The 25,028-nt window shown below is 43.5% G+C and overlaps 2 protein-coding genes and 1 long non-coding RNA gene across 3 annotated transcripts; 2 read left to right on the top strand and 1 right to left on the bottom strand.

Moving 5' to 3' along the window:
- Positions 1 to 175: 175 nt before the first annotated feature.
- LOC147249220 (uncharacterized) lies at positions 176 to 11,094 on the bottom strand. The gene is made up of 13 exons (XM_086226242.1): positions 10,904 to 11,094; positions 7,029 to 7,200; positions 6,140 to 6,320; positions 5,554 to 5,602; positions 2,839 to 3,151; positions 2,635 to 2,732; positions 2,507 to 2,555; positions 2,358 to 2,400; positions 2,174 to 2,216; positions 1,976 to 2,044; positions 1,264 to 1,333; positions 916 to 973; positions 176 to 790 (listed from the first exon to the last, which is right to left on the bottom strand). Exons 1-13 carry the CDS (start codon positions 10,906 to 10,908, stop codon positions 750 to 752), a joined length of 1,191 nt encoding a protein of 396 aa, XP_086082368.1. The 5' UTR covers positions 10,909 to 11,094; the 3' UTR covers positions 176 to 749.
- Positions 11,095 to 13,759: 2,665 nt separating this feature from the next.
- LOC147249219 (uncharacterized) lies at positions 13,760 to 14,448 on the top strand. The gene is made up of 3 exons (XR_015109286.1): positions 13,760 to 14,022; positions 14,171 to 14,220; positions 14,314 to 14,448. It is a non-coding gene; the product is annotated as an uncharacterized LOC147249219 (long non-coding RNA).
- A 397-nt stretch (positions 14,449 to 14,845) lies between these two features.
- LOC147249218 (putative transcription factor ovo-like protein 3) lies at positions 14,846 to 20,420 on the top strand. Its single transcript, XM_086226651.1, has 5 exons — positions 14,846 to 14,928; positions 15,759 to 16,363; positions 16,523 to 16,716; positions 16,805 to 16,994; positions 19,950 to 20,420. The coding sequence occupies exons 2-5, from the start codon at positions 16,264 to 16,266 to the stop codon at positions 20,270 to 20,272; spliced, it is 807 nt and encodes a 268-aa protein (XP_086082777.1). The 5' UTR covers positions 14,846 to 14,928; positions 15,759 to 16,263; the 3' UTR covers positions 20,273 to 20,420.
- Positions 20,421 to 25,028: the final 4,608 nt, after the last annotated feature.

The raw sequence follows: 25,028 nt of genomic DNA, 5'->3' as shown, positions 1-25,028 counted from the left end.
TCAACTTCAAATGGGTACCGAAATTAAATGTATCCCTTGTGGGACCCAAAATCAACTTATCAGTTATGAGTTCTTTTCAGACTCTTATTCCTGTAAATTTATCAGTCTTTTGTTCCAAATTCTCCTGCTTTGAATATTCCTTTATTATTTTTTTCAACCACAAGTTTACTTAAGACATCATCTCCACTCAGTTCTTTTAGTGGGCCAAAGAACGAAAAATCTGTCCATGCTGCTCGCGCTGTAGTAGCAACAAAGACATGAGGTTTTCTGCACGTGTGCAGCACGTGGCTAGCAGCTAGCACCTGTGTACAAGGTGCCTTTTTGACAGCAGGAAACTGTGGCATTAAAAAAACACACACTCCTAACGTCAGTGTGTGCGGCACATAAGGACAGTGGTAATTAGGGTGATTTGAAAAAAAAAAACCTAGGTTATAAGTGGATATTTTGAATTTCTGTCCATCCACTGTCCATTACAGTTTCTAAATTCATGGCAGGCACTTGTATCTTATCAATGCTTAGTTCTTTTTGCGGGCTTGTATTATCATGTATGTCACCTGTGTGGGTGAAGAAAGGAAGAAGGAGGAGCCAAAGGGAAACAAGAAATGAACTAATAAAGACGGACACAACAATGAACAGGAACGCCTTCATTGATTTGTCATCGATTGCATTTTTGCTTAAAAATGTTTGAACTGCCTTAGCATGACATGATAAAACATGCACTTCTCTTGCTTGTTCTCTTGATCCATTCTTCAGTTTTTCAGGCATGAGTTCTGCAGCTCCTGGATCAGTGCTGGGAGGGGAAAGTAAAATATGATGATGGTGATATATGCTGTTGTTTATTTGATTTATATCTATCGATTTATATCTCTAACTTCATGATTTAACTTAAATGATGCTTAAGAGGTTATTGCTTACATTTGATGATCTCCTCCTTCACTTTGTGAAGTTCTTTTTTCACTTCGTTAACAATTTCCTTCAATTACACACACACACACACACACACACACACACACACACAATACAACAGTGTAAGCATGCTGAAAATAAAACATATTTCTCAAATTTAAAAGAAATAAAGTCGGTCAGAAGTTGAAGTTTAATATTTTGGACTTTGATGGCAGTAATCAAAGGTGTTTGCAGGTCATTGTAAATTGGGAGACAAGCAGAATCTGACAGCCTTTCACATTTTATCTACTGTGATGAAAAAGAAAGCTTTATTGATAATAAAGAAAGGCAGGAAACTCTTTTATGTTCTGAACCAACCTGTTTGATTTGCTCCATGTCAACTTCAGCGCCTTTTGCACAGTCTGACGGCTTTTTCACCACCTTATTTCTAAGATAAGAAGACACAATTTTAGTCAGCGAAACTCCCTCACATCAGGAGGGAAGGAAGACGCGGCCGATAAAAGCAGCAAAGCTTCAAAGTTTGAGTAAGACAGGAAGAAAAAGAAACTTGTATGCATTTAAAGAAAAAAAAGAACATTAACATATCTCCTGCTCCTGTTATAATTCCTTTTTCCAACATAACTTCTTATATCGACAGGACTTTTGGGAAGCAGTCAGACTTCATAAGCATTCGATAAATAACTGTCATTGACTGAAGCTCGGGTCTGAATCATAACAGCGTGTAGTGTTAGGGAGGACTGAAATACCCAGACAGCTAGAACAAGTTTCTCTCTTTGTACTGTTACAGCCGCTGAGAGAAAAGTCTTGACTGCTGTATTTGTTGCAGTGGGCCGCTGGGATAGGCTCCAGCCCCCCCCCCCCCCCCCCCCGTGACCCTTAACAGGATAAGCAGAAGAAAATGGATGGATGGATGGATTTGATTTGTTGCAGTGGGTCAAGTCAACGGAGGAGCACTGACACCAGGTGGGTTCTCATCTCGCTGGACACGTTCTTGGCAGAATACAAGGCAAAGCACACTGAGAAGTAGCATCCTGGAGAGGAGAAAGGCTGTGGACAGAGAGGGACTCACTTTGAGATTGTGGCTGAGTTAGAGACGGGAGAGTTGAAGGCAACATTCTGGCTCAACTCCTTTCGATTGCTGCAAAACAAGCAGATCCTTTGAGACACAATGCTGATTGGGTTTGTGACTGTGTGCTGAGACTCACAGGCTCAGCTTGACATTAAATGAGGTATTGATTGGATAGACAAAACTAGATCAGGTTCTTACCCTGGCAAGGTGGTAGATTTTACCATGGGCTTTTCTTCAATTCCTGGTGAAACATGATTCCATGTATTGTGTGTTTTGAAACATATTTTTCTACAGAATTATGTATAATGGCTGTGAGACCTATTTATCTGAATGTATCTGTCTGTAAGAGTCCTGCAGGAGCAATGAAAGTAATCTTGCAAACCTGTGGGTCCTGAAGGTTTTGATATTGGAGGGTCAGAATTTTCCTGTGGTAATGAACACAGACATACTGCAGTCACTCACATCGGCCCATTTGGGAAGAAAGTGTGAGACAAAATGACAAAATCATAAAATCATGGACAGGAAACTTACGTTGTGTGATTTTTCCATTTTCTCCACAGGTTTATCAGCAGCTTTCCTCCTATTTAAAATGATTGTATTGAAGATGGTCAGAAACATTATCAGACAGTTACAGATATATTGGTCATGTAATAATGTACCTCCGAGCAAGAATGGCACTCATTTCTCCCATCAGATCTCCACCTCCACCACCAGATGAGGATGCTGGTTTGGGAACAGGGGCTGCTCCTTCCTCATCCTGGAGACAGAAAAAACAGACAGACAATAAACAAACATGAAAGACACATGTAAATCAGGATGATCATGGAGGCTGAATTCTCAGCAAAAAGCAAAGAAGCTGTTACCTTAACTGTTTTCCGTAGTTTGGATCCTGCCAGTGCTGCAGCCAGATTATTTACCCCTCCTCCTCCCCTTGCACCTCCATCAGCAGGGGGTGGGGGTGGTGGAGGTGGGACCATGCCCCCAGCAGGAGGTGGTGGAGGTGCAGGTCCTGAAGAGGGGGATGGTCCTGGAGGAGGAGGTGGTGCTGGAGGAGGACCTGGTGGGGCAGGAGGAGCAGGGGGAGCAGGGGGAGCAGGGGGAGCAGGGGGAGCAGGAGGGGTGGAGGCTGGAGCTGGGGTCTGCCCCTCCTGCTGGGTTTGTCTCTCATGGTCTAATCTAGAGAGACAGTCAGACAACACTTAACCTCCAGATCCTCCCCATCTCTCCTCTAGCTGAGAGGAGGCACCAGCCTAGGGGCCCATTCTTTGAGGTGTATGTGAAGCCCCACAACATCAAAGCCATCAAATCCTACTGTGATGTCATTATTACAACATGCTCCTTGACCTAGTTCAGTGCTGTTTATCTTTTTGGTGGGGGGGTCAATGGGTCATGTGATATTACAGAACCTCCCCGACAATCCCTGACTTTGATCCCTGACTTTGATCTCAGTCATTCTGTCATTTCAGACTCTAGAAAGAAGAAAAGAGCCTGAACCTGCCAGTCACACTGAGTCAGCGAACAGGTCATGTGATGAGCCGGAACTGTGACAGGTACAGTTGAAAGGAAGTCAATGGATGGATAAGAACATGAGAAATGTACAAAAAAATCTATCACAAATGTGATAAATAAGTGAGATGAGAGGTAAATTAATGGGTAAGAGCATCTTTGTCTACGTCTTTGTCCTCCTGTGCTTATCCGGTTGGTTCAGGTCGCGGGGGCAGCAGCCTCAGCAAGGAAGCCCAGCCACTTCCACCAGCTCTTCCATGGGAATCCCGAGGCGTTCCCAGGCCAGCCGAAAGATATAATCCCTCAAGCGTATCCTGGGTTGGCCCAGAGGCCTCCTACCAGTCAGACATGCCTGGAAAACCTCCCAAGGGAGGCATTCTCACCAGATGCCCGAACCACCTCAACTGACTCCTCTCAACATGGAGGAGTGGCTCTACTCTCAGTCCCTCTCGAATGACCCTCTCTCTAAGGGAGAGCCCAACTACCCTGCGGAGGAAACTCATTTCGGCCTCTTGCATTTGCAGTCTTGTTCTTTTGGTCATTACCAAGAGCTTATGACCATTGGTGAGGGTTGGAACGTAGATTGACCAGTAAATCGAGAGCTTCGCCTTTTGGCTGAGCTCCCTCTTTACCACACACCGGTTTGGCACCCGCATCACAGTGGACACAGCCCCAATCTGCCTGTCAATCTCCCTCTCCATCCTACCCTCACTCATGAACAAGATGGCGATATACTTAAACTCCTCCACCTGAGGCAGGACCTCCCCCCCCCAACCTGGAGTGGGCAGGCCACCCTTTTCTGGCTGAGGACCATGGCCTCAGACTTGGATGTGCTGATTCTCATCCATGCCGCTTCTCATTCAGCTGCAAACTGCCCCAGCAAGAACTGGAGGTCGTGGCTTGATGGAGCTAAGAGGACCACATCATCCGCAAAAAGCAGAGACGACATCCTGTCACCACCTGACCAGAAATTCGGCCTAGAAATTCTGTCCATAAAAGTTATGAACAGAACCGGTGACAATGGGCAACCTTGGCGAAGTCCAACCCTCACTGGGATCAAGTCCAACTTACTGCCGGCAACATGATTCAGACTGTCACTCCTCCTGTAGAGAGGCTGAATGGCCCTTAATAAGGGGCTATCCACCCCATACTCCCGGAGTACCCCCCACAGGGTACTGCTGAGAACACGATCACAAGCCTTCTCCTAATCCACAAAACACATGTGGACTGGTTGGGCAAACTCCCATGCCCTCTCCAGCACCCTCGCATGGGTGAAGAGCTGATCTGCGGTTCCACAGCCGGGACGAAAACCATATTGCTCCCCCTCGGTCTGAGGTTCGACTATTGCTCTGACCCTCCTCTACAGCACCCTGGAGTAGACCTTTCCAGGGAGGCTGTGAACCCCGATAGTCGGAGCACACCATTTGGTCCCCTTTCTTAAAAATGGGGACCACCACCCTGGTCTGCCACTCCAAAGGCACCACCCCCGATATCCACGCAATGTTGCAGGGACGTGTCAACCAAGACAGCCCCACAACATCCAGAGCCTTGAGATACCCAGGGTGGATCTCATCTACCCCTGGAGGTCTGCCACCATGGAGTCAGCAGCCTCCTGTCCCCACTGTAAACAGTGTGAGCAAGTTGCCGCCATCCCCCCCTGAGGCAATGGATGGTTTGCCAGAATCTTTTTGTAGCCAACCAATAGTCGTTCTGCATGGTCTCACCAAACTCCTCCCATGCCTGTGTTTTTGCCGCCATGGCTGCACATCGCTTGGCCTGCCGGTATCAGTCGGCTGCCTCTGGAGACCCACAGACCAGCCACGCCCTGTAGGCCACCTTGTTCAGCCTGAGAGCTCACCTCACCTCTGGTTTCCACCAGCAGGCTCAGCGGTTACCACTGCGACTGACCACAGCTGAACCCCTAGTTCTATCTAAATAACAACCCTGTTTTTTTTTAAACTATGGCGTCACGCTTCCCTTTGTGTGGTCGTCCATGAGTCAGTTTGAATCATGTGATCCATTGATGAATATAATCAATAGCTTAAACATCCTTTATGTAATCAATAGCCTACCTTCTCTGTTTTTCCAGTTCATTGACAGGGGGTCCACTCTGGGCTTGGCCTGAGGGGAAAAAAATCATTTTCATTTTCAAATATAGATAATTTTCCAGAAATATTTGATTCCTTTGTTCCCACCAACAGATTTTACGACACATTTTCTAGTTCTACTGAATACTGTGACCAACAACTTCAAGTCAACCTCAAAATTTAGATGAGGCTGAGGACAGCTGCTGTTGATGTTTGGTTGGTTTTAAGTTGTGATAAGAAACTAAAATCCAATATTTTCCATTCATTTCAAATAACTGAATATTAGATAACAGTTTTGTGACAGACACCCAAAGTCTCAGCTAACATCCACTCACAATGGCTAATAGATGAATATTGCATTTTTTTAACCTCAGCTTTAACTTATTGCTTTACATCTTATGCCAGTATGGTTGATGGAAACAGTAAAAGAGAGAAAAAAAACTCCCCCTCTACGTGTTTAATGGCTAAAGTTGTATACAAATGTCTGTTTGTAATGATTTCCGTGCAGCACAGAAATGCATCACCCTGCCTGACTGTGGTCTAGTGCGGACTCTGCACCCTCCATGTTTACCTGTACTCCCTGGTGCACTGACAGCCTCTAGAGCATGCATCATGGAGTTAGCAAAAACACCAGCATCCTCCTTACTGCCAAAGTTCAGCCCCCACACCTGTTTATGGTCCCGCAACTGGTGGAAGTTTGGTGTGGCTTGGTTGTACTTCACTCCTTTTGTAATAGCACAGTTGATCACCACCTGGCAGTAAAAGGGAGAGAGCAATTTAGTTAACATATTGAAACTTTCATGCCTCAAATATCTTAGAAAGTCACCAACACCTGAAAGATATGGCTCATCCTGTTCTGTGCAGAAAGAGTCAAACCAGGTAAACTGATTTCAGTGATTCATAAGCTCATGTACTATAATATTTTGTAGATGTTAAATTTTGCAAGCACATTCCTGCCAGAGGAAGTTCAGCACCAAGTTTTAGGGTCTGGGGTGTGGGGGGTCCAGGGTCTGGGGACAGAGGGTCATGGGTGTGACATAAATGAGCTTTGGAGATGACAGACTAAAACGACACACTTAGAGGACACACAGTTCTACAATGCCACAATTTCATTTGGCAGACACTTTTGTCCAAAACGACGTACAACAAAAGCAAGAATTTAGGCTGGAGGGAAAGCGTTGGCAAGTTTGACAAAGTGCTTAAAGTTTTTTGATGTCTAGTGGCAGAAGAAACGCCAGGGTTTTTTTTCTTAATCTAACCACAACTGACCACAACCAATTATTCAGCATCAAAAATATCTTTCAACATTTGACACATTCAATATTCACTAAGAGCTGGATCCTAATCCCTCTGACTCATACTACCCCTGAGGACAAAGAGGAGAAGGGTCAGATTTAAGTGCCTAGGTGTTCCATGAACAGACAAGATCTAAGAAGACCTCCCAACAAGCATGTACCTACCTGCTGGTCAGCCTGTAGTTTGCGGCCCACCAATCTGTAAGTGTTGGCCGTCGGGTTGTGATAGATTTGGATCCAGCTCTGGGATGGACTGTCAGATCCTGCAGGCACCCATCGTTTGCTGGCGTTGTCGTACAGCATAATGGTCACCCTCACCTGGCAGATACTGGACTCACTGGAGAAGAGAAATAAAAGAAAAGAGAAATAAAATAAGTGTGATTAGCTTCAAGCCACATATACGTGACAGGCTCGTTCTGCATTCTGGTGACACACACCTTTGACATGATCACAGCTCTGTTTTTAACACCCCTGTTTCATCTAAATTTAAAGCCCTAGTGTCTGTATTTCTTATTGGTTTCAGGGCCCTATCAAGACAGAGGGATTATTTTGTCATTGACCCATGGTTGTGTTTCATATTTGTTTTTCTTGTGTTTTTGTTCATTCTGGTCAGTTCCTGTCTTATTTTGAAAGCTCGTCCCTCCTGTGTCTTCGTGTGTTGACATTTCCTGTGTGTCTTGTTTCCTGCCTTTCTTCTGTCTCTCACCTGCATTTTTGTCCGTCATTCAGTCCTCGCCAGTCACAGCCCTGCACCCAGAGTTTCTTGCCCTTCCGTGCTTCATGTCTTCCCTCCTGTTTCTTGTTGTGTGGTTAGTAAAAGTCTGGTTGTCCTGAGTCAGATCCTCTCATCAACTCCTCATTGCGCCAGCCTTCGTGTTGCCTTGTGTTCAGTTACAAGTTTTTGAGTTCACCGCATCTTGCTTCATCTCATCGCTCTGCATTTGGGTCCTGCTCTACCACTTGACAACAGATGCTTTTATGGCTTCCTGATAGGCAGACCAGAGCTACCAGCTTCTCAGTCTTAGTTCCTTTTATTATACAGTCTGCTCACATATGACTGTGTGGACAAGAATCATAACTACATAGAGGCAGAGGATACTGCAGTATTTGGGCTCATTTAAAAAAAATGAGGATGTCTATACAGTAGGAACCAGCTCCTTATGCTGTTATTATGACTACCTCTTCATTAATTTGGGGGAAACAAAGATGTTCATCTCTAACATCAGGAAATCAAAAGGTGTTCAGCCATCAGTTCATAGTGGGAACTGCTAACAGTTTCACGTTCTCAGGCCTCCAGACTCGTGACTCCCTCTCCTCGACTCTGCGCAGTGGCGGTGTAGTCAAAATGGTTTCTGAAATGTCTAAAGAAACATGGAAGTACCTGAGAATCCCTTATGTCCTCTTGGAATACAGTAGCAAGTATAACTTAGTGTGGCTAGACGACATAATGGTATAGGACTGTAAATTATTATCACACAAGCTGTCTTTTTTATTATATTTTACTGGCTGAGAAAGAACCTGTTGATTGAAACAAATATCAGGGTGGCAACAGCCGATGGAGGAAAGGGGTTTTCTGGCTAAGCTGACAATTGGTGTCAGGCACATATTTGAGGTACCACGGTCAGTAGTCGTGAACATTCTGAGTGGATGAGACTGGAGCAGTTTAGGAGCTGAGGAGATGTGGTTGATCCTGCTGTATGACTCTGGGCCTCATGCAAGATGCACTCACACACACAGATTCGTTATTAAGCCACTGGTATGATTTACCGGAATTTCCCAGGCACACCAAAATTTTCCTATCTGAGATTTTTTTCTGGAATGCGATCAAAATCCACTAGTGGTTAGGACCTGTTGCACCAGGTGCTAAATCCTCTTGCTGCTCTTAAAAGCAATTAGACTTTGATGCTGATGAATGGATTGTGTCTTGCTCATGACTTTGTAGACATTATGAGTCTGAACACATGAACTACAATAAGGAACTCATGGTGATATTATTAAGGTTGCTGATGTCTCCTCCCACTAACCACAGACCAGACAGGAGCGCTCAGCTTCTGCAGCAAGAGGGGCAACATACGTTATTTAGATTAATGTAGTTACTATAAGATAGGCTGTGTTGAGGCCCAGACAGAGGACCAAGGGAAAAGCTGTTTTCCCAGCTGACAGCATGTAAGAACAAGTGAGCGGGTCCAGACTCACAGCAAATATTAAAGTTTAAAACTCCTGTGAATCTTCATCAGAGGGACAAATGTTTTTACTGTTGTTGCCACGTGCTGCAACGGGCATTGCATCAGTATCCAGAGCTACATTAGCTGTTACACCTGATTCCCAGTTACACCAGTATCCCCTCATCAGTCGGTGTTAACTGTGTCCTCCTGTGCCCTCGTGTAAATGTGTATGTACATACATCTGCAGGCATTGGTGGGACTTTTTGGGGGTTATCATTACAAGTAAAACTATTAATTTTTGATGTCATGTAAAACAATTTTTTTTTTATAATTTCTGACTGTGAACCTTGAGCTTTGTTTGTTTTGTTTTTTTATTTGACTTCTTCCACTATGAAATAATCCCTGTTTCTGTTGCTCTGTGTCTGAAAGTTGAATCTCAAGCTCTGTGCAGTTTTCATGAATGAAGCCGCTCTCCAACCGTGACGGACAGTTGACCTTATATGGTATTTTGAGGGTTGTAGATGTAGTCATGATGGTAGCTTCCTTTGAGATATGCTGAAGATTCTGCTTTTGCTAATAATAATAATAATAATAATAATAATAATAATAATAATAATAATAATAATAATAATAATAATAATAATAATAATAATAATAATAATAATAATAATAATAATGGCTGCACGGTGGTGCAGTGGTTAGCACTGTGGCCTCACAGCAAGAAGGTTCCGGATTCAAGTCCCGGCTCGGGCGCGGGATCTTTCTGTGTGAGTCTCCATGTTCTCCCCGTGCCTGCGTGGGTTCTCTCTGGTACTCCAGCTTCCTCCCACCGTTCAAGGACATGCAATTTGGGGACGAGGCTGATTGGTACTCTAAATTGACCGTAGGTATGAGTGTGAGTGTGAATGGTTGTTAGTCTCTCTATGTTGGCCCTGCCATTTGTGCCCACAGCCATAAGGCTTGTCCGTAAAAGTTGCTGGTATTTGTTCGGCTGTGCTAGAGAAGTGTCAGTGTTCTGGGCACAATCACACTGGATGATGCACTGCTGCTACTTTTATAAAAGTTTGTTACTCTGCTTTAGATTCTTGCTCACAAACAGTGTTTCTTGTGAATCTTTATGTTTTTCCTCTCTACACTTTATGTTTCATATATATATCTTTTATTTGACCCTGTTTTTATGTTTTAGTAAGGTTAGGTGACCAGTTCAATTTCATCTCATTCAAAACCATTTCCTCTCATACGTAGGGGATACGTCCACGATCCACGATCAGTGAGCTTGCAGGTGAGGATGCCAAATGGTAATGACAGGATTTACAGTACGAGGGGCTGAGAGAGCTGTGTTACCTGTGCTACTGCGATAACTGTGCCGGTCAGGTCAGTACAGCTGATACATGGGAGACAACACATTTTAATGAGATCCAGCATCAGCACGACCCTTTCACAATAAAACGTGTAGTTTAATAACTTCATGTATTTATTTATTCATTATATTTAGTCATAGATCATTACAGCAGCATGGGTACTTATCAGTATGTCAGTCTACTTGTTGTTACAAAGTCTGTAGCTTGTGGGAAAGCTTTACATCCTGCCGAAAAGGTTTCTACCACTTCCTGTTTTCAGAGCAAAGCTACCTGTTACAGAGAACTTTATTTCATCTGCAAGTAATGAGTTGTCTACCAGAGTTTGATAATGAAACAGCAGAAAGATGTTCGCCATAGGAACACCTGCAGTGAGCTTCAGCAGCTAACAGACGTTTGTTGCTGTCGATGTAAAGCTGACAAGAGGCTGAGATGTGGTTGGTTTATGTTCAAACGCTTTAGCAGAGGCACAATAGTCTCATGTGGTTTTCTGTTATTGTTTTCGAGTATCACTCACCCCATCTTCGAGCTGTCGTTGGTATCCTCAGTTGGGTCACTTGGTTTTACAAAAAGTTCTTCATCAACTTGAGTCACGTCTTCCTCTGATGGTTATGTGATGTCTGCTGAATCAGACCTGCCTGCACATCTCCATTGCTCTCAGCTTTTACATGGTTTCGCCTCAACCACTTGCACTTCTGCCTTTGTACTTTCATTTTTTTCCCTCTGCCTCCTTCCTGTTGTCACCTCCCTCCTTTGCTCATTTTAATTCTGAATTTTAAATCTCTGCGTTTTCATTAGCTCGCATTTTTCTTTGCCTGCATTTCCTAATTTGGAGATGAGGGGCACATGGGAAGACGGGGAGTTGAAAATTATGAAGAATATTTCAGAAAGCCACAAAAGCAGCAGCTGTAAAGAGCACTTCCTGGCTAAAATGAATTTCCTCTGGAATCATAAACTGTAAAAACAAAATGTTTAAACTTATTTGGCAATGGCAGTACAACAAAGGCTAGATGTAGATACAGGAAGTAATACAGTGTACTGTATGTAGCTGTAACAACCTACCTAGTAGGTTGTAAAAGTAGATGGTGTTGTGTTATTGAAGGGTTTTGACAGGTCGAAAGAGAACAGCAAAACTATTCAATAATTACCTCTGGAACAAACTAACAATGACTCCTGTGAGCAAACACATTCGGTTGGTGCATTTTTCTTTTGGTTCCAAAATAGAATGCGTTAACATACAGAACTCAGTTTGGTGTTGGTGTTGGTTTTTAACTCACAGCAGTACAACAGCACTTCCTTTTACTGGTGGAACAAACAGTGTTGCTGTGCTCAGGATGAAAGTGAGCTGACTGTGACTTTCAGTATGTTTTGCTGTGTGGCTCTTGAATGAATATTGGATGAATGAGGACCTCTTTAGAGAGGCGTCTAGCTGCAGACCTCATCTGTGGGGTCGGTTCTGGCGGAGGTCTGCAGAACAGACCTGCTCTCAGGACAGGAAATAACAAAGGACCCAGCTTACAGCATTGTTCATCTCTGCAGAGCCTCCACTGGAAATACTCCCACTGCTGAGGTCTGCAGCCAGACTGCTTTGGTTTTTATTGGTAAAATATAGAAATCGCATGTTGCCTCGAAGGGGTTCAGATTCTCAGGCAATATGCTTAAGAGAGGCTGGAGGTGTGTTTCTCTCACAGACATGTTCATTCTAAAACCATATTTAAGTTCACACGATGAGTCTAGGTGTGTGCGTCTACTTGAACAGTGTGTCTCTTTAATAGTCCCATCTAAGCGTTGGCCATTTCCTCTTCTCTCTCACAATCACTTTGCAGTTCCTTATTCCTCTAGTGTCTCCACGGAAGTGGTTGAGAATTTCTGAACTTCAGAAAAACTTAACACATCTATGTTTCAAAGTGAGTCGTACAGATAGATGAAGGAAACCCATATACACAAATAAGGCAAAATTAGAATTATTTTTGTTAAGAGGTCAGTTTGTGCTCAACATCTCAGCTTTTACAAATAAAAACATTTCACACTTTCAGAAAACTAATCATGGTCCATAACTATTGTTTGCCTATTATATTTTTACTGTTCTCTCAAAGGCCCTTCAGACTTTTTAGAATGACCTTCATTAAATGAGATGAATGACCCACTGTGAGAGCACTTTGCTTTGTTTTTTATATTAGAGCTCAAACATTTGTGAAATCTTGAGGCCTCTCCATGTTGTAGGCTGCTGTTAAAAACCCTCAAGGACGTGAGGAGTTTTCTGCAGAAAATCAGAGATTCAAAATGCTGTTCAAAATGTTGTCTGGTGTGAAAGCTTTTTAATAACAATGAACCACATTCATGTGACACAGACAAGGCAGAGGCTGGGGACTCAGGGAAGGTTTGTGGCCAATGACAAACCATGAAACAATCAAGTTATTTACCTTTTCTCAAGTTGCACTACCTTACCTGACAAAACAAAAACTCTGACTGCACTCACCGATGTAGGTCAGACACAAAAGCTCGCCGCATCCATAAGGCCTAGTGACACAAACACAGTTTTATCTACCTGCATAAGAAATATGAAAAAAAAAAAAATGTCTACTTCCCTGATCAACAAAAGCAGAGCTTCACAGAATGAGTGCCTCTTACAAGTTAGAGATTTGATAGACACTATAATGGTAATAAGGCCAGGATCAAAGTTAACGACAAGCTGCTGATGCTGACACCCGTGGAGGACAAGAGGCACAAAGGCTGCTGAGATCAGCGGCCGAGGAGGGGCAGAGCCAGGAGAAGATGGAGGGAGGACAAAGAGTGGATGACTGGGAGGAACTAATGATTGAAAAGAACTCTTAGCTTCAGTGTAAAAGATATACCTGAACAGCTCTAGCTGTTGGTTCCTACAACTAAACACTACAAGTTCAAAGCCCTCCTTTGATGTCCCAAGGTCCTCAGCTGCAGTGGGGCAAAGATGTTTATACTTTGATGTATTTCGACTACATCCATCTCAGATCTGGTCAGAAGGTCCTTAAGAACTTAGCAGTGGGGTACTGGGATAATGAGTTTTCATGAAACAGTGTTACCATTGCGAGAGGGCCACATTTGCTTTTTAGACACAGAGCATGTAGCTGTAGTAACTGGACTCCACAGGGTCAGATCTGTCCACTCTTCACGTGTTGGTAAGTCCTGGCCTGACGATGTCGGCAGGCTGAAATTACATTTTAGTCGAACTCGTGTTTACAGGAAGTAAACATGATGTAAAAAAAATCATTTCTCATCCTCGTCACAATTTCTCCATGTCCTCCTCGCATGCTGTACACCAAAACAACACATAGTGCCATCTAGTGGATGCAAACAGTTATATTTGCACCACAATGCACACATTCATCTGCTCCATGCCAAGTCCAAGCGTGCGGAGGCAGGGGTGAGAGGAAGAGCTTAAAAGACACAGGAAACAGGGGGAGCATCAAATTTTAAAACATGGCAGACAAATGGACAAAGACTGAAACAGAAGCAGAAACAAAGAACAAACTCTGGTCACAAGAAGAATGTGGTGGGAGACACGAGAGGCTCTGCAACTGCACAAGTTGAAACCCTGATGGCAGAGCTGAAGAGGCTCCGTTACCCTGCGCAAGAAAGATCCTCCCCCTCAAAGAGGTGAGTGATGCAGGCTGTTAGGTCAGACATGAACGCATCTAAGTGTCACAATATTTAATCTTTAGATTTGTTGCTTCTGTCTTTTTCCACACCTACCACACAACTGAATGACAGGACATTTATACACGGTCCCTCTTGTACAACCCAGATCCCATCGCCCAGTCAGTGTGGTTTTCCTGGCCTATTTTATTTCAGCAAGTGAGTCTTTTCTCAGACATCCCTTTAAACTTATGAAGCTGAGGCAACAAGGCCACCACAGTTTTCTTTATGAGCTCCTCAAATATTTCCCAGAGACCCCGAGACCAGAGTGCAGCCCGCCAGGACCATCAAGGCAGTGAAGACTTTCCTCAGGTCTTCCCTGCACCAGCTGTCTGTTAAGAAGGACAAGTTGCCTCAGATCATCTCCAGGGATTACTCCCTCGCTGCCTGGGATTGACCATATCCCTTTAGTCCCGAGTAAGTGTGTATTCCGTGTATTCCTGTGTGTGTGTGTGTGTGTGTGTGTGTGTGTGTGTGTGTGTGTGTGTGTGTGTGTGTGTGTGTGAAGGTGCTGAAACTGATTTTTCTCTTCCTTTTTTTCTCTCTTGTTCTATTCAGGTGAGTACAACAATTTGAAAGTGTCAGATACTATTTTTACAGTTTTATTTTTCAGTGTTCATTGCCTGCCGTTGAGGTGGGTGGCCATTCTGATGATGTGGCTTACATCATCAGTGTAAGTCTGACATGCAGTTTCTTATCTTTGGCTTTAGAGGGAAATGTTGGCTCTGATGCTGTCTCTGTTTTCTGTGGGTCGCAGATAGACGAGCACAAAAATGAACCAGGACTTCAGGGCAGCCGAAATCTTCCTTTGCCCTGAGAATATGCCTGGCTGGAGGTCTGGGGAGAGGCTACCCCCACCCCGCTATGGTATTCATTTGTGGAGGGAAGGGCCCTTACAAAAAATACAGTACACCTCCATTCACCCGGGGAGACCTGCCGGGAAGCCACAGTATATAGAGTGTGTGACTGTCCATTGTGTGAGAGAATAAAGATGTATTTATGTGAGAGTGATTGAACTTGTACTGCACCTCTACCCTCCCTTTAGCCGTTATTTGGCAATTATATAAACAAACCAGTCACACACACACACCCCTAATTATAGTACACTTATTTATTGATTATTTGACCTGATGTGGTTACTGAAAATAAAATAAAAATATAATATAAAAATATATCTTTGAAATACAAAGTCCCTCAGAGGACCAATACAGCAATTGACAAAGGTTTTTTGGGACCACTTTCTACTTTGTTTTCTTACACAACTTAACTGACTAAATGTGGGTCGGGCTGTTTCTTACTGTTCCATTTGTAAGTACAACACTGTCCTCCTAATGATCTTGGAGTGACCTCTACCGATATTTGCATGATGGATTTTTGCTATGCAGAATACAGTGAATGCTGTGCCCTCTTAATTGTATGCTGTCTGTGCAAATGCTTCTACAAAGCTGTAATTCCAACATTTGCTGTTGTTCAATTGCTGACATGTTCGGCAAAAAGATGTATTCTCACAGTTTTTTGGCAGGAAAAGGACATGCTGGAGATTAGACAGTTTTGGATAGATGGAGACAGGGACCGTTGACTATCCGAGCATTCATTGTGCAAGACAGAAAAGGACAGAGTGCCTTCATTATGTTAACCACACAATGGGCAGCAAGTGCATGACTGACTGTTTGAATGACCTTTGTTTTCATTTTTAGAAGCTCTGTCATCTCACCAAACAACTACAACAGAAGAAGACTGAGAAAGGCTGATTTACCTAGCAGTTACGGCTGTGGCTCCTCTGTTCTTGCTCCTGTTACTCAGACCGTGCCCTTTGTCTGGGGCTAGGGCCTGATCTGGGGCCAGAATTTGCATGCCAAGGGCCACGTGAATACAAAGCTCCCTGGGTTCTTACTACCTGACATGCAAAACCAGTGGGGGACCAGTTAAAAAGATGCACACACAACACAGGTGTACTCCAGTATAACAACAAACTTCCTTCCAACCCTTTTCAGAACTCTCCCCAGAGCGGTATGGAAATGAGTGCAGTGATTTGCCAGGGACGCTGTACTTGTAGTCAAAGGATGAGGGTTTGATGTTGAGGAAAGGTGATATCTAGGTTGCTCCGGAACAGGTCACACACTGAAGCAGTGGGGCACTTGAAGGACGGACACTGAGGGTTTAGGCTAAGGTCACTGGGAGCAACAGGGGAGTGTTGAAAGGATGCCGAGGTCTTTCCTCGTGAAAAAGAAACATGGGATATTTGGAGCATGGCAATGGAAAGAGTCGGAGCCAATTGAGTGGAAAGAAAACAGTACTGTTGGTAAGACATTCATGGATCTTAACATTCAGAATTCATAAGTGAACATACAAAGTAGTTTAATACAGAACTATTCAAGAGGGTTTTTTCTTTCTTGTACCTTCTATTGGTCTGTTGAATTTATTACTAAAAATAACAATAGTTCCATTGAATGCCTTTTAGTGGGAGGAGACGCAACAGAGCAGGTGTCCTGCAGCGCTGATGTCCAATGTGTAGCCACAGTTCCTCAGCCAGTATCCATCTTGGGATGGGAATCAGGAGGACGAGTGACTGACACCAGGCAGGATTGGTCTGCACTAATGCTCCAGGGCTCCTTCTACCATCCCACCACTCTGGCACTGGTCAGCAGAGCCAAGGTAGGGTTACCCTGTTCTTGTGTAGAAGAAAATTCAATGGTTGTTAACATTTTCATCGTCCTCATTAAGTTGTCTGTCGTTCCTCCAGCTCAATCCCTGCACTGCTCCTGGATCAGGTGACTTTATGTGCTCAGTGTGTCACAAGATGTTCCCCTTGCAGCGCATGTTGACCCGCCACCTCAAGTGTCACAGCCTCGTGAAGAGACATCCATGTCAATTCTGCGGCAAAGGATTTAACGATACCTTCGATCTCAAAAGACATTTACGAACACACACAGGTCAGGAATATACATTAGTGCTCCTCTGTATGCCTCTTAAACACACACACACACACACACACACACACACACACACACACACACACGCACACACACAAACAGTGGTATTTTCTTTATTTTTGTGGACATATAATTGACTTATTGTAATTGCCTTGCCAACCCCTAACTTCCAAACCATCATCTTGGTGTTCTTTGCTATCTAGAAGCTAAATTAGTTCCCTACAATATGACCGTGTAAACATCCTCTCAGTATTAAGTGCTGCACTGAAGTAGGTGTAGCCTGCTTGTATTTGCAATTTGTTTTGATGATCAACAGTAATAGTATCAGAAATTCTTTCATACAACTTTAAAAATTGTCTACATTTCTGAGGATTTTATTTATTTGGATACAATTTGGGCTTAAATTTACTCTGCATCTTTTCATTCAGGGAGTAAAGATCTCTTTCACTGGTATTCTTATGGATGTAAACAGGAGCAAAAACAAGGCTATAAATGTAGCAGTAAGGAAGGTTATACTTTATGAGGAGAGTTGCTCTGTATCAGCTCTACTATATATTATATAGTAAATATACTGTTTGATTGTTTTTGAATGCTTGGAGCAGCCAAAAAGGCCAATAATTCAGCAATTTTTTTTAAATATTCAATTTGATATAAAAAGTAACATTCATGTTTGCTCATTGTAGGAAATGAAAAAACCCAAATCATATTTTTTTCTTTAAAAGGAGAGCATAATCACAATCAAAATAAACCACTGAAAATGAAACCACAGCACAGATTTCCTGCATAGGTTCACCGAAATATCCAGTGGGTTCCTTTTCACGGTCTCCATTACTATTACCAAATATATTCTGTATGTTCATGTTGGACACAATTTTTATAAATGTCAAAGGAAGTTCAGCTATAATTACAGTAAAGATATTCATAATTTTTTATTAAGGAAGTCTTTGACAGGTAACAGGGGGCATCAAATACGACCCAGTCTATGACCACACGAATGTTCGTATGGTTTTATAGAACAAGTTACAAAAAAACCAAAGAAATAAAACAAACAAAACTTAAGCGGGTAAACAAAAAAGTGTATTTCACATTTAATTTATGTCAAGGTTGGAGGTGCATGGAGGAAGGGAAGGTGGTCCCACGTGCAGAGATTGCAGGTAGGAATTGAGGAACAAAGTAACAAAAATCCAAAGTAACAAAAACCAACAAAGCATTGGAAAACTACTCGGAGGGATACCTCCGAGGCAGGCAACTGATGAGTAGCCCTGCTAAGGGAGATCAAACCTTCCAGGAGACCAGTAGTGGAAGTAGACATGCACTAAAGGGGGACCTCCACCAGCGCAGGAGACCAATGACCTGGAGGGATGTTGCAGGATAGAATCCAGGATTGCTGTAGGAGGGAATGCTGCACCAGCACTGGAGGCTTGGATAGCTGCAGCTTCGAATAACGTGGCTTGGACTGGAGCTCTGGCTCTTATGAACAACCACTGAAGACAAGTCACTAGGGATGGCTGTGTTCCAGCTGGAGCGCTAGCTGAGGGTGGCTGCTGCCAATCTGGAACAGGGACTAGGGATTGCTTATGAGTTGGTGTGTTGCTACTGTAGCTGGCTGCTAGCAGCTGCTTAAATAAAACGCTACTTAGTGTTCAGTCTGAGCTCAGAGAGAGTCTGAAATATTACAGATGATGAACAGTTTTTAAAATGTCTGTCCTTTGCAAAAGCTACTAAATCTGCTGGGTCCATAACTGTTAAGGTTGGTGGTGTGTGTGTGAAGGCAGGTGGGCCCAAGATGGCAGGCAGGAACTGAGGAACTTAGTATATCTTTAGTAAGTAATGGACAAAACACAGGAAACCAAAACACTGGAGACATGAACATTACACCAGGAACCAGACCCAGAATGACTCAAGGAAACAAAACAAAACAGACGATCTGACCGCAACCTAGAGCTGCCGTCAAATGAGGATGTAGTTGTGTTTGTGAGGAGAGTCCATGTGATTGCCAATCCTCAAGATTTTTTAAGTGTAAATTTGCTGAAAGGTCAGAGGTCACAAATCATCCTCATGAATTGGCATAAACATAAGTTTGATTTGAAGTGACAAATGATAAAAAAGAAACAGACGGGAGAACACGGGGAGGAGCTAACTGGCAAAGAAACACAGGGAACTGGACTGAGGCTGATGAGGGCTCATGAACTAGCAAGGCACAAAGAGAGAAAGATGGACACAGACAAAGAAAATGATTTACTGTCACACGTAGAGGAACACTTATCCCCTGCACTTAACCCATCCTCCAAGGAGAAGTGAGAAGCCATGATAGACACACTTGGACCAGAGCCAGATCTTCTGACAGTGTCATGGTCAGGACCATTGGCAGGTGCACCAACCTAACGTTCATGTCTTTGATGGTCGAGGAAACTCGCACAGACACAAGGAGAATATGCAAACTCTGCAGAGACAGGCAGGACTCAAACATGCATTCTACTTACTGTGAGGCAACAGTGCTAACCACTGAGCCACCGGGCCCACAACACTGACAAAGTCAGGAAGTAAACCAACACAGGCACGAGCGAGAAGTTCCAGTGACAGGAACCAACATTACAGTGATAGCAGAGGCAGAACAAGGAACAGTACAAAAGTGCTAAAAAAGAGCAAGCAACAGAAATGCAACAGTCAAAACAAGACTGAAATGCAGTGGAGCAGAAGTGTGACATAGCATTTCAATACTCAGGTAAAAAAGTTGTACTTTATGTAAAGCAATGAAGTTAATGTTCTGCCGTCATTACAAATTGCAAAGACAACAGACGACTCCTCTTAAACAAACAAAGTCATAATTCAATTTCTTTTCAATGCTCATATTCAAATTCAAACATATTGCATTATTAATTATGTACAAGACTATCAATACCTTTTAAATGACTCAGTGGTGGCCTTGGCCTTGTTTCTTTCCTTTCGCTGCAGGCATTCGCCCTTACAAGTGTGAGATGTGTGAGAAAGCCTTCACACAGCGCTGCTCTCTGGAGTCTCACATGAGGAAGATTCACGGCATTCACCAACAGTATGCCTACCGCCAGAGACGTTCCAAGATCTTTGTGTGTGAAGATTGTGGTTACACCTCCAGCCGCCCTGATGAGTATTTCCTCCATGTGAGACAGTGCCACCCAGGCAGCCCTGCCCTCCGCAGGTACTACCGCCGCCAGGCCCATGAGAGCAGTGGTTTTGCGGCACCAGAATGTAAACTCAACCCCTATTTGATGTACTCATCCCCAGCATACTACATGTAGAGCTCTTTCCATGTCGGACTGTCACATGTTGTGGCTGCTCCATGAGCCATTCACAAATGACAATTTTAAAAATGGATTTTCACTCAAGCATTCAACCGCGTAATATTCCTTGCACCTGTATGTACTCCATATGGTGGGTATATTTTGTTTAAACTATACTAGAAATTATTCCACATTAAAGGATTTCTGCTCAATTGTAGTTTTTAAACATTCCTACTTTTGGCTGTTTATATTACTTATGTTCTTTTGATATTTACACACAGACAGACACTCAGGAAGGGCCCACTAGACATGAGCTAACAATATCGCAGGGTCAAATGTAACATAGGCTGCCGAGAGTGCTAATGTAGGGAGACACGCACACATTGACTCCCTCACTCTTTTCTCAGTGCCTCAAGCGGTGGTTCTCTAACACTGAACCGACACATAAATATGACTAATCATATCAAATAGTAACCGCTGTCCTCCATGCTGCTTCAATTACAGCTACCAGAGATCAAACTGCACTCCGGTGCTCTTTGACAGCATCAATCATTTTCCGGCGCAGTGACTGTGTTCGAAACATAAAATGTGACCAACCCCCCCCCCCCTCCCCAAAAAAAAACAAACCAAACAGAAGGGCAACACCTTGTCTCCTAACAACGGAAACAAGATCAACAACAAGATGGCTTTGGCTAAGTCTGAAAAACTGCAGGTGCATTGGTGTGCACGGCGGCAAATGCATACAAGTGAGGTCCAATTATTCATCTTTTCTGACATTTTTGTTAATGGTCGTTAACAAAATGCTAATTACATCGACAAGATCCTCCCCACTTGAGTGGTGCTAAGCTTGCTGCTCCTAGTTTTCATTTTGTTCTGGTTCTGGTTGAAGAATCATTGTGTCTTTATCTGACTCGGGTCTTTCTGGCATTTTAGAGGCAGACCAACATGAATGTCAATAATGTTTAGCATCAATATTACCCAGCTTATTAGCTTATTTAGCAGCAGGCATACCTTGAAAAAGACTAACTAGATGTACAAAAACACATCATATACACATAATAGAAGCCAGCATCGAGGCCATGGGCAAGAGGCAGAGATAGATCAGTCACTTCAAGAGGAAATGCAAAAAAAAATACACAGGATTCACAAATTACATCTGGTTTTATATGTAAATGACCTTCAACATGGACATATTTTTCGGTGCAGGCAGAAATATTTGTTGCTCTATATGATTATAAAAGTATTTCACGTAAGACTAAAAGAAACAAATGTAACACACAAAATTATTTGTTTTAAATATATGAAACAGAAATAAATGAATACATGTGATGTCAAATTTTAATCAAAACCATTCTTGGATGTTATGATCCGAGGTTTGGTCACATTTCAACGTGATTCATGCAGAGCGGTGGTGTTGGTGAAACAGGATCCAAATGCAGAGACAGGAAGCCAGCAGGTGCCGACATACTCAAAAGTTTATTATACAAAATTACCTCAAAACTTAACTGGCAGAGCTGAACGGGCAAACTAAACACAGGGAACCACAGATGACCAAGCGAAAAAATACAGACCTAACTTATCAATCCAGAAAAAATAGGTGGGAGAACACAGGGGCAACACGTTCCCCCAAAAGTCAGGAAACTGAGAAGTGGACAGGAAGTGTAAAGCTCAAGGAGACACAGGAGAAAAAGATTACAAAATAAAACAAGAAGTGTCTATAAACACACACACACACACACACACACACACACACACACACACACACACACACACACACACACACACACAAAAGAAAGAAACAAAACCACTAAGGTCCTAATTAAAAGGCTGGTTTATCATCATGGGGCAGTCATATTCAGGTACGTGAGCACTGTTAGACTGATCTGTTTCAACAACTTGGCCGATCAGCTGGATGCCGCCCGGAGCTGCGTGGCCAGATAAAACCACATCATACTTGGTTGTGTTAAGTCCAGGTATTTCAAGAAATGGTCCCTTGGTGGGTTCTACTTCAGCATGGTTGTTGATTATCAGCCGTCAAATACTGTAACTGTCCAGGGGAAGTTTTCAGATGAAGATATTGGGAGCTGAATGTGAGCAACCAGACCAGGATGGACAGTGACATCACAGCGTTCTACTTTCACTGGCAGTCATCCACTCTTGTTAGATGTTACTCTGCCTGGATTACCTTCACAATGGCCTCAAATTTGTGAATCTCAATTTTCTTGGCCCGTTTTAGGACTCTTTAGCGACTATCCTGCCTTCCTATAGTCACTTTGAATGGAAGTGAGAGACTGTTTTTGACGCCCTCAATAAACGACGGTCCATACGCCGGTCCATGTTTGGGTGACGTTCCCATTTTATTGACAAAAAAGGTCACAACAAAACATGACTTAATTGCTGCAAAAAGAAACTAATAAAACGATGCTGTGGGAAAAGAAAGGAGTGAGGTGAGGTAAGTGAGCCTGGCAAGCCAGCGAGCGGTAAAAACCGCATGACCCTCCACCTCCATGCGTCACCTGAGTACCTGCACCAGTGATTATAAAGAAAATGCTATACTGCCACCCATGGAGACCTGACGAAAACCCAAGAGACAGACAAATAAACAGATGTGGCTCCTATAGACTCTGTTCCATCTCTTTGTCCCAATATTATCTTCTGGATAGAGCTGTCAGTGGATTAAAAAATTAATCTGATTAATCACATGGTTGTCCATAGTTAACTCACAATTAATCACATATTTTTTTATCTGCTCTACATCTACCTTAAACTGATATTTTTCATTTTTTGGATTAATCATATCAACATGGGAGTAGGCAACTAGCTGCTTTCTGCAAATGCAGCATGTTCATTAGTGTTGGAGCAATGTACTGTCCAGAAGTACAAACAAAACAAAAGGTCCATCCATCCATCCATTCTTCCGTTTATTCCTATTAAGGGTGGTGGGGGGTGGAGTCTATCCCAGCAGCCTTCAGGTGAGAGTCGGGGTTCACCCTGGATGGGTCACCAGTCCATCGCAGGGCCAACACATACAGACAAACAACCATTCACACTCACATTCATATCTACATTCAATTTAGAGTCTGGATTAACCTGGTCCCCTCTTGATGTCTTTGGACTGTGGAAAGAAGCCAGAGTACCGGACCCATGCAGGCACAGGGAGAACATGGAGACTCACACAGAAAGATCCTGTGCTCCATCCGGGAGTCAAACCTGGACTCCTCCAGAAGAGAGGGGGGTGGCTCTCTGCATCAGCTGTATGCTTCGCGGACAAGTGATACTTAAGACCACTCGTACTCTGGTGTAAACTAAATTCAGCTTTACAGTGAATGCATGACACTTTTTTCCTGTCCAGACTGCCATCTGGCAGAGCTTTGAAGGTGAACTTTCCATTTAAAACTAACATATTCTTTTTCATGTTAGTCCTACCTTAACGCTCATCTGCTTTTTTGTTGTTGTTGTTGTTGTTGTTTTTTGTTTACAAGCTGCAACCGGCTGCAGCTCGCGTGTGTGACGATTGGTGCTTTCACTTCTGGTTTTCCACGAACTACGGCATGGTCAAAGGGTCAAAAACCACTGCGCTCATTAATCACGATAAAAAAAAAAATTTCGCCGATAAAGGGACGTTGGGCTAACTAGTTAATAACGCATTAACACTGACACCTATTCTTCTGGATGATTCTAAAGCCCAGCAGTAGTTTGGGTATTGAGTCTTCTGAAAGAAACAGGGCTTTAATGGAATAGTTTGCATCATCATTACCAGGCAAGTTGACAATGACTTCCGCACATTCCTCATAGGGAAAGGATCCAGTGAGATTATATTCTCCCAGTTGATCACCTAATGGGTGGAATCCTGATGAAGTACACTTCTGTCTACAGGTTTGGTCTACAAGGCTGACCAGGGTGCCTGAATCAAATCGAGCTGTTGCTAAGCAACCATTCATATTTCAATTCAGTGAACAATTTTGTCTCTCTCAGATGGAGGTAAATCATTGGCTGGCACATAGGGCGGGATCATTGGCCGGTGACTGTGTGGGGCATGGTCACTGTTACTACCATTTCCTGGGAAATGATGCAATGGTCTTCCTTCCTCTGTGACATGGGCTGCGCTGCGTCCGAATTGCCAAGTAGGTCTGATCGTACGTCTCAGAGTAGGTCGTAGGCTGTCCGAAACCACAACTGGCGCGAGTAGCGACCTACTTTGCAACTTAAATTCCAGCCTAAACACGCCCTCATTGTAGGTCGGTTCAGGTGCATCCTACGGAGCAACCCATGGGCCACAATGCACTGCGGACTTCTTGTTCGTCCCCTAAAAACTTGTGGACCTGCAAGCCAAGTTTGCGCCACCAACAGTCTCCCATTCTTATGCAACACCAACATTTATAGTCGTTGTTGATGATTAAAGGCGTGTTCACACCAAACGCGACTCGTGTGAACACACCTTTACAGGTGCGTTAATATGCTTATTAATAGAGAATGAATGAAGGGTGTGCTCAGAGTGGAGTGCAGTATGACAGTCAGGCCAGCAGGTGGGGCTTTCGTTGGTGCTGTCTACCTAATTGCGGTATCTGTGCTCTGCCAGCAGAGGTCGTGCTTCACCACCAATCTTCTAGGGTGTCTGAATGGTGCCGCCGTGTTTAGGTTGTGGAAGTAGGCTGTAACGGTAGGTCGTAGCAGTAGGACGTAGGTTGCCACTTGGCAATTCGGACGCAGCCCTGGTTTCCACTGGCTCTCTTCAGACACCCCACTGTGCAATGCCACTCCTCACCACATGAGA

This window comes from Aulostomus chinensis, chromosome 15 (assembly GCF_037954235.1).
Source record: "Aulostomus chinensis isolate RoL2024-O1b breed Wild chromosome 15, RoL_Achi_v1.0, whole genome shotgun sequence".
Taxonomy (NCBI): domain Eukaryota; kingdom Metazoa; phylum Chordata; class Actinopteri; order Syngnathiformes; family Aulostomidae; genus Aulostomus; species Aulostomus chinensis.
This window is presented reverse-complemented; position numbering and strand designations above follow the sequence as displayed.

Coding starts and splice junctions, on each gene's coding strand:
- LOC147249220 (XM_086226242.1), bottom strand. Junction 2,217..2,357: donor AAAACCTTCAGGACCCACAG/GTTTGCAAGATT, acceptor ATGTTTCACCAG/GAATTGAAGAAAAGCCCATG. Junction 974..1,263: donor ACATGGAGCAAATCAAACAG/GTTGGTTCAGAA, acceptor GTGTAATTGAAG/GAAATTGTTAACGAAGTGAA.
- LOC147249218 (XM_086226651.1), top strand. CDS start 16,264: ATGCCGAGGTCTTTCCTCGTGAAAAAGAAACATGGGATATTTGGAGCA. Junction 16,364..16,522: donor GAAAGAAAACAGTACTGTTG/GTAAGACATTCA, acceptor AATGCCTTTTAG/TGGGAGGAGACGCAACAGAG. Junction 16,995..19,949: donor ACATTTACGAACACACACAG/GTCAGGAATATA, acceptor CTTTCGCTGCAG/GCATTCGCCCTTACAAGTGT.